Genomic DNA, 12,521 nt, shown 5'->3' with positions numbered 1-12,521 from the left:
TTACAGACCTGTTTTCTCCATCATGGCCTCTACAACACTTTCACCATTCTTCAAGCCATGTATACCGACTATTCATATAACGCCTTCAGATGGTTCGTTTAGTCAACCTTAGGGCCGGTTTAGATCCATCGCTAAACAAACATTATTTCATTTTGACAGATGGCTGTAGCGATGGTAGCTCGTCCTCCAGTGATGAAGAGTCTAACACCGACCGCACTATCCATAAACAAAAGGTTGTCCGGCCGCCTTTTCGACCATCTCGCCCGAACCGTTCGAAATCGGCTCCTTTACCAAGTGACGATGAAGATAGCAGCGAAGGTGAGTTTTGGGCTGTGCGTGTACACTTGGCATACATGGCAGCTAAAATAAAATAAAAATGGGACACTGCTCTTGGCAGACGATAGTCCGGTCAGACAAATTGACCAGCCATCAACGTTTCACCAACCGTGTAATGCAATGCCAAGCCGTAAGGCGCCACAACGGCCTAGAGCCATGTCTGATGATTTCCAACAAACTACACCCCGTCGTCTCCATCGACCGATACCACCGCCACTGACCCATGTCCAGTCCAGTCAATCGCTTGCCTATTTTGTATACCCCACCGTCCCACGTTATATACCAGCCGCTCATTGCTCAATGTATCCACAACACCGAAAGCCTACTTTGATGCCTAAAGCAGCTCAAATGCCCGGCTATAGGAGAGCCAAACATGTCGAAAGCCTGAACCATCGAGGCTGTCCTTAGAGTTATAAAAAAAATTAACCCACGAAAAACTTTTTATTACTGTGTATCGGTTTCTCTTTTTGTTACAAATTATCGTACATTTTTGTGTTGTTTGAAAAAAAAAAAATTGCATAGGCCCGACAGTCAACTGAAGGGTAGCTCATTAGAATAAAAGAAGTAAAAGGAAAAAAAAAAAAAAAAGTATATACAATTCGATGGTGTTCTCGAACGCTCATTTACAGGCAGCAGCGAGCACCCAACCCCAGTTTTCCTCCCCTGTGCCGGTCTGTTTGCAAGAAGCATACCACCACTCGTCATCATCCGCTTGCCAAATGGCAACCATATCCCCTTTTCGAACGGACAATTGGTCTTGGTTATCCGAGTCACAGTCAAATACGATGATGCGTTCAAATAGCGGTCGTTCGCCCAGAGCAGAAGAGCCTGAATCACTCCACGAATCCTCATGAGGGGCGAGGGAAATTGAATTAGAAAATACATCGTTGCTAAACGAGCTTCCTGTCCGTTGCGGTGCTCTTCGATGCGATGTGCCTGAAACAAATACATCAATTAGTCTCAATACCATCTGATCACAGTCCGCGGTTTTTCTCCTTACCTTCGCTTAAAGGTAAGCTCTGCAGCGAAGGCGTTCGCATACTACCAAACGGACTATTAAAGTATTGGTCCATTACTGGTAAGGAAGGTGTAGAGGCAGTACTATCGGAGCCAGTCGATTGGAATCCAGGAATATCCTCCCACTGGGATGGGTTGATAGCCACGATATCTTGAATGGAAGGCTCTAATTCTTGTAATGCAGTATTATATTCTGACATGATGGATTCAAGGGTCATGGATTCCAATTTCTTCTCATCTGCAGTGAAGGCATACGGTCCCTTAAACATGTACCGTTTCCATTCTCCAGCCATGAGCTTGTTGAATTTAGCTTGGACCTCTGCAAACTCCTCTACGATGAAGTTGAAATACTGAGTCGACAGTAACAAAAACTTTGGTAGTTCGTCCACCAGTTGAGCATTGATGGATAGATAAGCATCGGCTGATTCTTGTAGAGCTTTGTCAGGTACACCGCCTTTAGCCTTGATTCCATTGGCACGATCATGGTCGATGAGTTTGTTAGCTCGCTTGAGTATCACTTGTTGCGGGTTTTGAAACAGTTTTAAAAATGAGTCTATGCGTGAGTAAACGATGCTTCTGACCAGCGTTTCCTAAAGGATGGGGGTCAGTATATCATTGACATGCGCATGAACGAAATAGGAATTAATTAATTTTTTTTACCAATTCTCGAGACAAGCTGGTGGTCAATGAAACAGCACAATCCTTGAAAGCTTTAATCCGCTCCAGGCTCTTCACCGTAACACCTCCCCATGATGTATACAAGTCCTCCAAAGCAACAGCCAATTGGAACATGGATTCAAAGTTCTCCTTGACATGACGCAGCCAGCCTTGGACATCTCGCGCAAGCTGTCTTGCTGACTCTTGCTGTTCTTCAAATTTGACAAAAAGTGCATCAAAGAAAGCGTCCTGTGTACCTTCCGCTGCAATACCAGTGGCTTGCTTGAATTTTTGAGCCCTTCTAGTAAATGTTTTGTTGATTCCATGTCTGCAAGAAAGAAAGGTAATTGAGTAAGATGGGGGAAAGGAAAGGAGAGGCAAACGTCCCGACCCAAAAGGTCCATTTTTTAATCCAACTTACACCATCTGGAAACGATCCGGAGCGGAAAATGAAGGTGGTCATGATGCACGGTTAGTTTATGAGATTCAACACAGCGTGGGCTATTATAATGCCAGAAAACTTACGCTAACGTCTGTGCGCCGACGATCACCAACAATTTTCTCCACAATATCTTTTCGGCGCTTGATCTCATTAATGCGATCTGCTACATCTTGAATTTCCTTGCTTGCGCGTTCCAAATTTTCAAAATCTGGGTGAGTTGGCAGTGTCAAGGTTCGGATTTGCTAATAGATGATAGCGTTAGATTAGTGTGTCACTATAGAATGGTGCCATATAGTTATTACTAACCTGAAGCAGCAAGGGATATTTCAGTACTCGTTGAACAGGCTTGATGAGCATACTTCCCAAATCCCAACTGGTTGTACGGTCCTGAATTTGCTGTTGGCACGCCTATAAAAAAGATTGGGTTAAGATCGGATGACGGGCATACCTTTTCCCTAAGGCAAGATGCTTACTTTGAAGAAAGCTTGCACCTCCGGCTTGGCTTCTAGCTCTTGTAGACGAAGTATAGCACCCTCCTGTCGCTTACAATAATCACAATAAATTTGCTCGATTTGCGGCATCTTAAAGGAACATGTCAGTTAGCATTTGCATTTCCCTATTCAAAATCAGCGTTGGTCCTTACCACCGCAATATAAGCCATGCCAATGCAGCTACTTTGCTCATCTCCTTTGGAAGAATCAGTGAGGGTTATATCACTTTCATTATCATCAACAACGGCTCCTCCGTCCGTATTGCAAGATGACTCCAACAAGGCTAGAAACTCGGTCTCAAAGTCTACAATGGTTGGAAGGTTGGAGAAGAGTTGCTTAACGTCCGCCTTGTCTATTGGGGAGGAGTCTGATAAGGCTCCGTCATAGTACACCTCCTTCAACAGGATCATATCATTTCGATAGGTTCGTTCCGTTTCCACAAGCTCCTTGATCACATTATACCGTTTCATGGACCTCTTGGCTGCAGGGTCACGACCGTCCAAAAGAGGCGATACCGGCTGGGAAGTGTATGGGGTGAAATCTGCAGAAGATGGGGGTCGCGTTGAGCCAGTAGAAGACAGACTGTCTCGTTGCGGCATGGGTTCTTTTGACACAATGGTAATGGAACTTTTGATCGATTGGTGATGATCTTCCGAAGATGGCCCTCCGCCAAACAGGCTGCCAAACCCACTATAGCCACGCCCACGCTTATACTGTGTGCCATTGGCTTGCGATCCAGTCGACGACGAAGAGGCTGTACTACTGACGCTGTTGCCCGTTGTTGACCTTGCAATTGGTACCTCTAGGGAAGGTGAAGAGGCTAACGATGATGGGCTAGGTGAGGAAAGCTGACCATGTGAAGCAGCCGCCTTCATGGTGTTGACCATCCACGCCTTCCGTTGAGATGACTTGGGAAAGCTGCTGTCAATTATAGGTGTAGTATTAATAGGTTCGGGTCGTGCGTGCAGCGATGATCGATTCATGGGAGCGCTTGGTAAGGTTGGAAGAGTCTTATGTACATTCGAGTGTTTCGGGCTTGATGCTAAGTGATTTCGGCTGTCATCTCGCTTTTCAAGCAATGCAATTGGGGGGCCTTGCTCCAGCTTCTGTGCTATCTCAGTCGCTATATCTTTAGGCGCATGATTTTTGATAATGACAGCTGGTTTTTCGGGTATACTTGGAGCTTTTGCTAATCGAGGAGTATGGTACATGGAGTTGACAGATGAGGAAGAGTCATTCCTGATTGGTTGATCCACGGTGGGTTTTGTTAAGTGAGCTGGCTTAACGTGGATAGGAGACGGGCTTGTTGGGACAGGCGGCAGATTAGGGTATTTGGGTTTGGGATCTAGTGTCGACGTACTACTTTGCAAATGTGAAGCTCCCGTATTGACGTGCCACTTTGGTTTACCAACTGACTGAATGCGGGGTAGGGGGTGAAAAGTGGGGAGAGCAACGTAAGTGGTAAAGCAGGTTTACACCTAGAACATAAGGAGACACTTACAGATTTCGTCTCGTTTGTGGAAGCAGCTCGTTGAAACTTTGCTTGCAAGTCTTTAAAGGACATTGTGGGTTGGTCTGCAGCTTGGTCTGGTTCTGAATCCTCTGTTGTAACGGATGTAGCTGACAGTGGTCGGTCTGCAGGCTGAATCCTAACTGAAGGGAAATGCACCTGAGGTGGTGGTGATTCTTCATTACGACTGGATCTGCGAGTTGTCGTAGATCGAAGAGCTTGGGGTTTGGATGGTGGAGGGGGTGGGCGGAACTGGTCCTTAGCACCGTCAAACACCCTCGAGAGCCGATTCACCTGGCCATTAACCTTCGTGTGTGGTGGCAAATGCTGAGCATTGGACGAGTCTAAATGTGTGGAAAAGGCATCCTGCTGGTATATAGAGCTCGACCTCTGGCCGGGATTATTGGACATGGCAGAACAGAATGAGATAAATGTGGGGCTGGCTAGCAGAGCAAAACGTCACAAAGGGCGGAATTATCGCTCAGCCTGGCAGCAATTTAGGCTTGGCTTCGGCCATTTATTTTATTTTTTGGGGGAAGTGGCGAGACCACCGGCTTATAATATTAAGAAAGAAGAGTGATGTAGAATGTTAATGTAATGCGATACGTCTTGATAAACTTCAGCAATTGATCCGAATCAAAGCAATGAAGTGAATGCTGCTCGACTGAATGGTTAAATGCAATGGGAATTGGTTTCTATATTTTGCAAAATATAACACCCTTGGATCTTCTTTGGCGAAGAACGAGAATGATAAGTGAAGAGAGGATGGTCATTGCTCCTGCGAATTCAATGCAAGCAGTATAGCCTGCGCGATCGCTGAGGATTCCACTCAATGGGGTGCCAAAAAGTGTGCCAAAGATAGAAGTCAGGTAGCACATTCCAAGGCCGCGAGATAGATTTCTGATACCAACCAAGTCGGCCGTTAACGTAGGTAAAAGAGATACGAAACCACCTCCAGTGAGACCGTATAATCTAAAAAAGACAGGATAGAAGTCATTAATTGACCAAAGTGGATGGCACTGCAGAATCACAGTTGCTGTACTTACATTCCAAAGGCGAATAGAGATCCAAAGCTCTTGGCATTTATCCAGACTACCATCGTGAACACGCCTGAGAAAAAAAATGAGAGGTTTAATGACCCATCCTAAAGTATGTTTGGAGCACAAAAACCTTGATAACTTTACCTGCAAGGAAAGTACAGCCAAACAGGGCATTGATGCGACCACTGTGGGTAATCAAATGAGTGAGTAAATAAATATATTCAAACTTCAATGTAGATCGGTATACTTACTATCTGTCTGCTAGAAATCCTAATACAACACGGCTGATGGCATTACAAGCAGACATTACACCAATAATGACGGAGGCTATAGAATTCATGAAAGATGTTTAGTCATTATTACTTATCCCAATCTATTTCCAATCGTTTACTCACTTTGGCTGCCAGGGACTCCGATGGATGATCCATATTCTGATTTAAGCGGTTAATGTCACTGCTAGCTTGCACACCAAAAAATCCACATGACCAGTAACTTACGGGGAATTAGGAAGAAAGGTGTGAGATAACCAAAAGGGACTACGATGCCAAAGAGCATGAAAATCAACACATCGGTAGTAAGCAATGAAGTGTCGATAAGAACAAACTTGCTATCACTCTTAGGGTTCCATCTTGGCTTGGCTAAGAGAGTATTTTTCCAGGGTTAGCGATATAATATAGATCATTCACTTGGCGTTCCTGATCATACGACTTACCAAGTATACAGGCAATAGCTAAAAGACCGAAAACCATGATTCCAAGGTATCTCAAAGTCATGCGGAATCCCGTCGTTTCAATGAGAAAAGATGTGAGCTAATTGAGATACAAACAAATAGTTAACACCCAAACGTCGCGGCTGCTTCACAAGACTGATATGACATTTACCGGTGACATAGCCAAACCACCAATTCCTGAGCCGCATACCGAAATGCCTATTGAAAAAAATTTGTCAACTACTTTGTAAACAATCTCCAATCCCTACATACCAATACACACCTGTGGCCAGAGATCTGTATTTGACGAACCATTGCGGTGGCAAACTAATTGACGGAGCGAAGACGAAAGCACCTCCAATTCCGAACAAAAGACCTTGCGTAAGATAGACGTGCCACAATTGTGTTGCAAAGCTTGCCAATACCAATCCTAGCGGGGCCAATATCTGGATAATAGTATATGGGAAAAAAATTGGTACCGTGCTCGTCTCTTTTCTACTAGTTATTGTCCAAAGACACTTACGGTTCCTATGGCCATGGCAGGTCGGAAACCAATGCGCTGTACAACAGGGGCAATGAAAATTCCTGTAGATACAACACATGCCGAACCAATCGTACCAACAAACGAAATTCGAAATGAGTCGGTTTGCCCGGCATAGATGTCCTGAAGATATCTGAATAATATTTTTTTTTTTGTTATTGACTGTTCGTTCTCCGCTCCTCCGCTGGGATGCATGCCCTTGATTCTGAACCAAGGGCAGTAATGCAGATCAAGGCCAACGTTATGAAAATGTTACTTACAAGTCTTGCATGATACCCCAGCTGAAAGTAACACCAAATACACAAAAATTGACAAGGAAGGTTGCAACAACAACCAGCCAGCCTCGATTGCGCCATCCTTCATCAAGCTCCACGCTCTCGGCGGTCCGGTTCGTCTCTAACTTCTCCAATTTCTGTTCAGTTGAATTGTTGATAGTGGGTAGTCGTTCAATATAATCTGTGTCAATTTTTCCCCTGCTCCTTCGTGAGGCTCTGGATTCAACCAATTCTAGTGCGGCAAAAGAGGCACCTGGTAGAGGCGAGGCTTCTATATAATGATCTAATTCCTCATCTATGGAGTGATCGGTGTCGACAGAGGGTACTACCGTCTTATCAGTAAAATGGGATGATTGGCTGTTATCCAAAGACATTCCAATCTTCTATCAGGGTGAGATGGAAGGGAGGTATTGGCGAAAGAGAAGTACAAGAATGAGGTAAAAAGCTTGTAGTTGAGAATTATTCAGCAGAAAGCAAAGGTACGGATGGTTGTACTCCACTAGCGAACGTTGTGATTATTTTTTTGATCTATTCAAAATAATACAAAAAGGTCCGAAAGTTCGGTCTCCTCCTATACGAGTTTACTAAGATCCAACCATTTGCCACTCAGCTTCTGATTTTATCCATTCTATTCTATGCAGCTTCACATCGACTCTTCATGTTGCCATTTTGCTTCGTTGCCGTGCAATTTTTATAAATGACTCTGTTCCAATTCTTTTGGTTAGGAACCGTAAACCACCTGCTGTGGGTGTTCAGGCTAAATTGGTTTGCCCGATAACAAAATTTCGCTAATTTCCCTGATATGGTAACACGCCTCAGGATAGCTCGCATGAAAGAAAGCCATGCTCGGCGATGGCTTACCTACATGCAGAACGCATAAATGGCCAATGCACGGATCATCTTCCCCTTTCAGTCAAAGCAACGGTTAATTGACGCTCCTCACAATAGATCATGAGACGGCCTGAAAACACATGCTACTCTATAGCGCTTCATAGTTAAGAAAAAAGCGGCTGCGAGATGATACAAAAAAAAAGCCTAATTGGTGGCAAGTTTGTTAAAGTTTGAAGGCGCAGCTCGACAGTAAGTCTCGCATAAACCCGTTAGGCCGTGGTCGTCAGTTTGGAGGTGTAAACTGGTCATAATGAATTTTTTAGTTTCTAATTTCCTCGAGTGCGAATGTTTCCATATGGCAAATTATCTTTATTGTATCACAGGGATGTCTATAGTATAATGGTGCTAGCGATAAAGTAGGTATGTTCAAATCATCTAATATACAATGTCATAGGTTACAAACTTATTTAAACGAAGTCAAATTTCTAAAGAATCAATATCACAACGGCCTGCGGTCTAGATTTTGATGAAGATCTTGTTGTTTGCACGTCGTTGTCGAAGGACAAGTAAAATGAGTGCTGATAAGACCGTCGTGGCACCGGCAAACTCAATAGCCGCGGTAAATCCGGCTTGGTCCCTTAACAAACCGCTAATGGGAGTACCAAGGAGACCTCCGGGGACCATGGAAAGAAACAAGAAGTTCATTCCTTGAGAAATATTCTTAACAGGCACTAATTCTGCTGTTACTGCTGGTATCAATGCAAGAAAACCACCTCCTGTCAATCCATAAAGGCTGTATTTCAAGAAAAATTGCGTGTCATTTAGTATACACTTTTCTCAAGTCGATATAACAAGAAAACGTTGAGTACTTACACGCCGATAGCGTAAAGAGTGCCAATTGATGTAACTTCAATCCACACAACCATCATGAAAAGTCCTAACAAATCAAACCCGACATGCGTTAGAATTTTGCAACCATTGATCTAGCAAACACGATGATCCGATTTTCTTACCAGCTAAGAAAGTGACCAAAAACATAGCATTGATGCGTCCACTACACCATTTGAGAATATTCCATTGGTATTGTTAGTACATTTCTTACATTGCTCAAGCTTGAATAGACGACTACTCACAATCGATCGGCCAAGTATCCCAAGAGAACTCGGCTAACGGCGTTACAAGCTGACATTACTCCAATGACAGTAGATGCTACGATATGTCAGAAAAGAAAGATCAGCATGCGTGTAACTATGACAGACGAGAAAATTGAAATAAACTTACCATCAGCTGAGGAAACACCGATCGATGCGGCGTATTCTGTAACATAGAAAAATCGAGAGTTAGCATGATATATTGGCATTGTAGAGTTGCAAGTATTCCAAACATACGTGGCAGCAAGAAAAATGGCGTGGCATAAGAAATGATGACGGTTCCTCCGAAAAACATGTAGATGACAAAATCGAATGTGAGAATAGAAGTATCGATCCATTGGTAGTTCTTCAATCCAGTCGCGGGCCATCTGATTCTCGCTGAAATAACAAGCATTAATTGAACAAGTACTGTTGTAGGTCATTGATCAAGATGACTACTTACCAAGAGCACAGGCCACCATGAGAAGCACCCAACAAATGATACCTAGATATCTTAAGGTCATACGGAATCCGACAGTAGCTACTAATTTCTCGGTGATCTATCAGGACAGTCAAATATGAGCACTCCATCCGTGACATGAGAAGTTATTCCGGAAAATATTAAAGTAACCTACCAGTGATAGCGCTAGACCGCCTATGCCAGTACCGCAGACACCAAGACCTGAAAGTTGAGTGTGGTAAGTCTTTGCACTATGATTATACAAGTATGCAAAAGAGGAGCCAGCATAATCTGGTGCAACACTATACCTGTGGCAAGTGCTCTGTTCTTTTTAAACCACTGGGCGGGCAGATATACACTAGGGTTATAAAGAAGACATCCACCAAGGCCAAAAAGAACACCTTCACTTAGATATAGTTGCCACGGTGCTGTTACAAAGCTAGCACTAATGAGACCGAGAGGAGAGAGAAACTATGGCGATGAGAAAATTAAACGTTAGTCTTAACCCAATGATGTGCAATTAATCAACAAACTGCTTTTTGATCACTTACCCCGCCAATGAGCATGGTGGTTCGATGTCCTATATATTGCACCAACGGTGCGACTAAAATGCCACCACCGACGATGAATGTTGCTGAAAGAGTGCCTACAAATGATATTCTGAAAGAATCGGTCTGTCCAGGGAACACTTCGGTAAGATAACTAGAAAAAAAAAATTCATTTCAATCAGATTTCACGCAAACGTAGGAAGCATTAAATTGAGGGCATTTTATCAGCTTGTTCCCACTTACACATTTTGAAAAATTCCCCAGGTGAAGACAATGCCGAATACAGCAAAGTTGACCAGAAACAGGGATATCACACTGAGCCATCCTGGATTTCTCCAGCCTTCGCTGAGATCTTCTACTTCGTTTGGAGTCGTTTTTTCACCTGCTGGAAGGCCGATCGTATCCTCGTCAGAGCTAACGTTGGTGGGTTCTGGCAGAGTTTCGGTCATTATCAGATCAGATGATTTTTCACTAAAGGAGCTCGCCTCGAGCTGGAGGGAAGAGCCTTTTTCAATATTATTTGGATTCATCATGCTATTGCTAGACAAATAGTGTTGAGGGAATGCTCGTTTGCGTTTATTTTTTTTTGAATGGGGAGACAGTTAAAGAAGTGCGAGTATTTATACAAGCATTCGGCTAAACTAAGTCGCTTTTCAAAATATAATAAAGTCTGTGGATCAGTCATTTTTTTAACCACCCGATTTATAATCGCTAGTTTCCCCAAACCTATGTTCCCAACTTGGGAAATTGATGATTGCAGCATGAATAATTTGGGTAAAACTTTCAACCTTACATAACCTTACAATAAATGGTATGATGTTCACTTCAGTTTATTGGATCAATTTGAAGCATGGATCAGATCGCTCGCCTTTGCTTGCATTGAAATAAAGTTATGTCACGAGTGAAAAGAGAGAAGATAATAGTGGATGCAGAATGCGCTGCCGTAAAAAAGAAAAGTAGCATCCATCTCTTAGATAACTTCTTACTGACAAATACACCTCTTTGTCGAAGAACGGTCTCAAGGAAGTCCCTCCTTCCCTTGCATACCCCGCCAAAAGCTTTCCCGTTTGCCCGCCACTGGAGGCTTGTACAAGCATTGGAGTATCAGCCAATCAAAATCAGATCAAACGACATGGTTGGAATTTTCCGCCACCCTTGGGACGTCACAAGTCGACGTCACCAAGTCGAAAGCAACCACTCACAATCCACTGAGTTTGGAAAATGATGAAAAAAAAAAAATTGTTTTTATAAAATTTTATAGGCTGGCCAACCAAGAGTCTCTCTCTTTCTCTATACTCCCAAACGTAAGTTGAATGCGCGTCTCATAGAAACCTCTTTGTCTTTACAGTTTGGACTTCAAAGCTGATCTTTTCATCACAGTATCATGTCTGACGAACAGCACGAACATACTTTCGAGCAGGCCTCCGCCGGTGCCTCCCTCACCTGTAAGGATTTCAGAAAATTTTTTTCTATTGGGGTTGAACTTGATTTGCAACATTTAGCATTGATGGTGGGGCCCGCTTTTGCCATGATCTAACCCCTCTCGTTATAGACCCCCTTCAGTGCTCTGCCCTTCGCAAGAACGGTCACGTCGTCATCAAGGGCCGTCCCTGCAAGATCGTCGACATGTCCACCTCCAAGACTGGTAAGCACGGACACGCCAAGGTCCATCTTGTTGCCATTGACATCTTCACCAACAAGCAAGTATCTTCAGTATTTGAATGAATAGGTAGTTTCCGATCCCGATACTAATACTGTTTCGATCTGAACAGGAAGCTCGAAGATCTCTCTCCTTCCACCCACAACATGGATGTTCCTAACGTCATCCGTAACGAATATTCCCTCATCAATGTTGATGACGGTTTCCTTTCCTTGATGCTTAACGACGGTTCCACCAAGGATGATGTCAAGTTGCCCGAAGGTGAACTTGGTGAGAAGTTGCAGGAGGAGTTCGACGAAGGCAAGGAACTTCTTGTCACCGTTGTCTCCGCCATGGGTGAAGAGCACGCTCTTACCTGTAAGTTTCTGGATGCCTGACTCCAAATTTCATTTGATTCGCTCGCCAATTTTTAAAAAAAACCTTGATCACTGACCCTTTTCCATCGTTTACAGACAAGGAAGCCCCCAGACAATAAACAGCTTTCTAATCTTGTAGGAAGTACATTGCACATAATGTAGTAGGATTTACTTAGAGTCATTATTTGTTCATTTTCATTTCTTCTGTCCTCCTTTTACCTTCATTTCATGTGCTTTGTCAAAATGAAAAAGTCGCCATTATCCCATTTTCTCCCCCATTAAAAGGAAAAAACTTGTGGTTCGCATGTTTTTTGTCTGTGTACTCCAAAGTTTCTTTTTGGGCTGTCGGTACATTTTCTTTGCATACCATGGCGTCAATTGACCGGTGTTGTTCCAACCGAAGGGTTGTCACTTAACGTGCCTGCCAACTGCATATTTGGCATTTAAGTCTCACAACGCGTGTGTGACTAAATTGACTTAACAATGATCTCTCAAGGCATGCAACTCGTGTTGACGGA

The 12,521-nt window shown here is 43.5% G+C and overlaps 5 protein-coding genes across 5 annotated transcripts; 2 read left to right on the top strand and 3 right to left on the bottom strand.

Moving 5' to 3' along the window:
• Position 1: 1 nt before the first annotated feature.
• Positions 2 to 806, top strand: K450DRAFT_234263 (uncharacterized protein). Its single transcript, XM_051587892.1, has 3 exons — positions 2 to 92; positions 160 to 318; positions 398 to 806. Exons 1-3 carry the CDS (start codon positions 23 to 25, stop codon positions 742 to 744), a joined length of 576 nt encoding a protein of 191 aa, XP_051446027.1. The 5' UTR covers positions 2 to 22; the 3' UTR covers positions 745 to 806.
• A 43-nt stretch (positions 807 to 849) lies between these two features.
• K450DRAFT_234258 (uncharacterized protein) lies at positions 850 to 3,221 on the bottom strand. Its single transcript, XM_051587891.1, has 7 exons — positions 2,926 to 3,221; positions 2,759 to 2,860; positions 2,536 to 2,694; positions 2,432 to 2,436; positions 2,014 to 2,338; positions 1,337 to 1,943; positions 850 to 1,272 (listed from the first exon to the last, which is right to left on the bottom strand). Exons 1-7 carry the CDS (start codon positions 3,031 to 3,033, stop codon positions 956 to 958), a joined length of 1,623 nt encoding a protein of 540 aa, XP_051446026.1. The 5' UTR covers positions 3,034 to 3,221; the 3' UTR covers positions 850 to 955.
• A 1,660-nt stretch (positions 3,222 to 4,881) lies between these two features.
• Positions 4,882 to 7,701, bottom strand: K450DRAFT_234252 (uncharacterized protein). Its single transcript, XM_051587890.1, has 11 exons — positions 7,004 to 7,701; positions 6,726 to 6,876; positions 6,486 to 6,648; positions 6,375 to 6,421; positions 6,206 to 6,302; positions 5,991 to 6,131; positions 5,889 to 5,924; positions 5,745 to 5,820; positions 5,638 to 5,678; positions 5,500 to 5,563; positions 4,882 to 5,425 (listed from the first exon to the last, which is right to left on the bottom strand). Exons 1-11 carry the CDS (start codon positions 7,390 to 7,392, stop codon positions 5,149 to 5,151), a joined length of 1,482 nt encoding a protein of 493 aa, XP_051446025.1. The 5' UTR covers positions 7,393 to 7,701; the 3' UTR covers positions 4,882 to 5,148.
• A 427-nt stretch (positions 7,702 to 8,128) lies between these two features.
• K450DRAFT_279412 (uncharacterized protein) lies at positions 8,129 to 10,436 on the bottom strand (the record flags this gene model as incomplete). The annotated part of the gene is made up of 11 exons (XM_051593330.1): positions 8,129 to 8,642; positions 8,723 to 8,786; positions 8,863 to 8,903; positions 8,983 to 9,058; positions 9,131 to 9,166; positions 9,238 to 9,378; positions 9,443 to 9,539; positions 9,615 to 9,661; positions 9,748 to 9,910; positions 9,991 to 10,141; positions 10,231 to 10,436. The coding sequence occupies 11 exons, from the start codon at positions 10,434 to 10,436 to the stop codon at positions 8,366 to 8,368; spliced, it is 1,299 nt and encodes a 432-aa protein (XP_051446024.1). The 3' UTR covers positions 8,129 to 8,365.
• Positions 10,437 to 11,238: 802 nt separating this feature from the next.
• On the top strand, positions 11,239 to 12,457 carry K450DRAFT_234237 (uncharacterized protein). The gene is made up of 4 exons (XM_051587889.1): positions 11,239 to 11,291; positions 11,368 to 11,432; positions 11,540 to 11,687; positions 11,760 to 12,457. The coding sequence occupies exons 2-4, from the start codon at positions 11,372 to 11,374 to the stop codon at positions 12,022 to 12,024; spliced, it is 474 nt and encodes a 157-aa protein (XP_051446023.1). The 5' UTR covers positions 11,239 to 11,291; positions 11,368 to 11,371; the 3' UTR covers positions 12,025 to 12,457.
• Positions 12,458 to 12,521: the final 64 nt, after the last annotated feature.

Source organism: Umbelopsis ramanniana (genome assembly GCF_025399195.1).
Source record: "Umbelopsis ramanniana AG unplaced genomic scaffold K450scaffold_17, whole genome shotgun sequence".
NCBI lineage: Eukaryota > Fungi > Mucoromycota > Umbelopsidomycetes > Umbelopsidales > Umbelopsidaceae > Umbelopsis > Umbelopsis ramanniana.
This window is presented reverse-complemented; position numbering and strand designations above follow the sequence as displayed.

What these genes read in the sequence shown, in the direction of transcription:
- K450DRAFT_234263 (XM_051587892.1), top strand. Translation starts at nt 23, where the DNA reads ATGGCCTCTACAACACTTTCACCATTCTTCAAGCCATGTATACCGACT. An exon ending in TCATATAACGCCTTCAGATG is followed by an intron (nt 93 to 159) that starts GTTCGTTTAGTC and finishes TCATTTTGACAG; the next exon opens with ATGGCTGTAGCGATGGTAGC. An exon ending in CGATGAAGATAGCAGCGAAG is followed by an intron (nt 319 to 397) that starts GTGAGTTTTGGG and finishes TGCTCTTGGCAG; the next exon opens with ACGATAGTCCGGTCAGACAA.
- K450DRAFT_234258 (XM_051587891.1), bottom strand. Translation starts at nt 3,033, where the DNA reads ATGCCGCAAATCGAGCAAATTTATTGTGATTATTGTAAGCGACAGGAG. An exon ending in AGGTGCAAGCTTTCTTCAAA is followed by an intron (nt 2,861 to 2,925) that starts GTAAGCATCTTG and finishes TCTTTTTTATAG; the next exon opens with GCGTGCCAACAGCAAATTCA. An exon ending in AATATCCCTTGCTGCTTCAG is followed by an intron (nt 2,695 to 2,758) that starts GTTAGTAATAAC and finishes ATCATCTATTAG; the next exon opens with CAAATCCGAACCTTGACACT.
- K450DRAFT_234252 (XM_051587890.1), bottom strand. Translation starts at nt 7,392, where the DNA reads ATGTCTTTGGATAACAGCCAATCATCCCATTTTACTGATAAGACGGTA. An exon ending in GTGGTTTGGCTATGTCACCG is followed by an intron (nt 6,303 to 6,374) that starts GTAAATGTCATA and finishes TATCTCAATTAG; the next exon opens with CTCACATCTTTTCTCATTGA. An exon ending in ACCTTTCTTCCTAATTCCCC is followed by an intron (nt 5,925 to 5,990) that starts GTAAGTTACTGG and finishes CGCTTAAATCAG; the next exon opens with AATATGGATCATCCATCGGA.
- K450DRAFT_234237 (XM_051587889.1), top strand. Translation starts at nt 11,372, where the DNA reads ATGTCTGACGAACAGCACGAACATACTTTCGAGCAGGCCTCCGCCGGT. An exon ending in CGCCGGTGCCTCCCTCACCT is followed by an intron (nt 11,433 to 11,539) that starts GTAAGGATTTCA and finishes CTCTCGTTATAG; the next exon opens with ACCCCCTTCAGTGCTCTGCC. An exon ending in ATTGACATCTTCACCAACAA is followed by an intron (nt 11,688 to 11,759) that starts GCAAGTATCTTC and finishes CGATCTGAACAG; the next exon opens with GAAGCTCGAAGATCTCTCTC.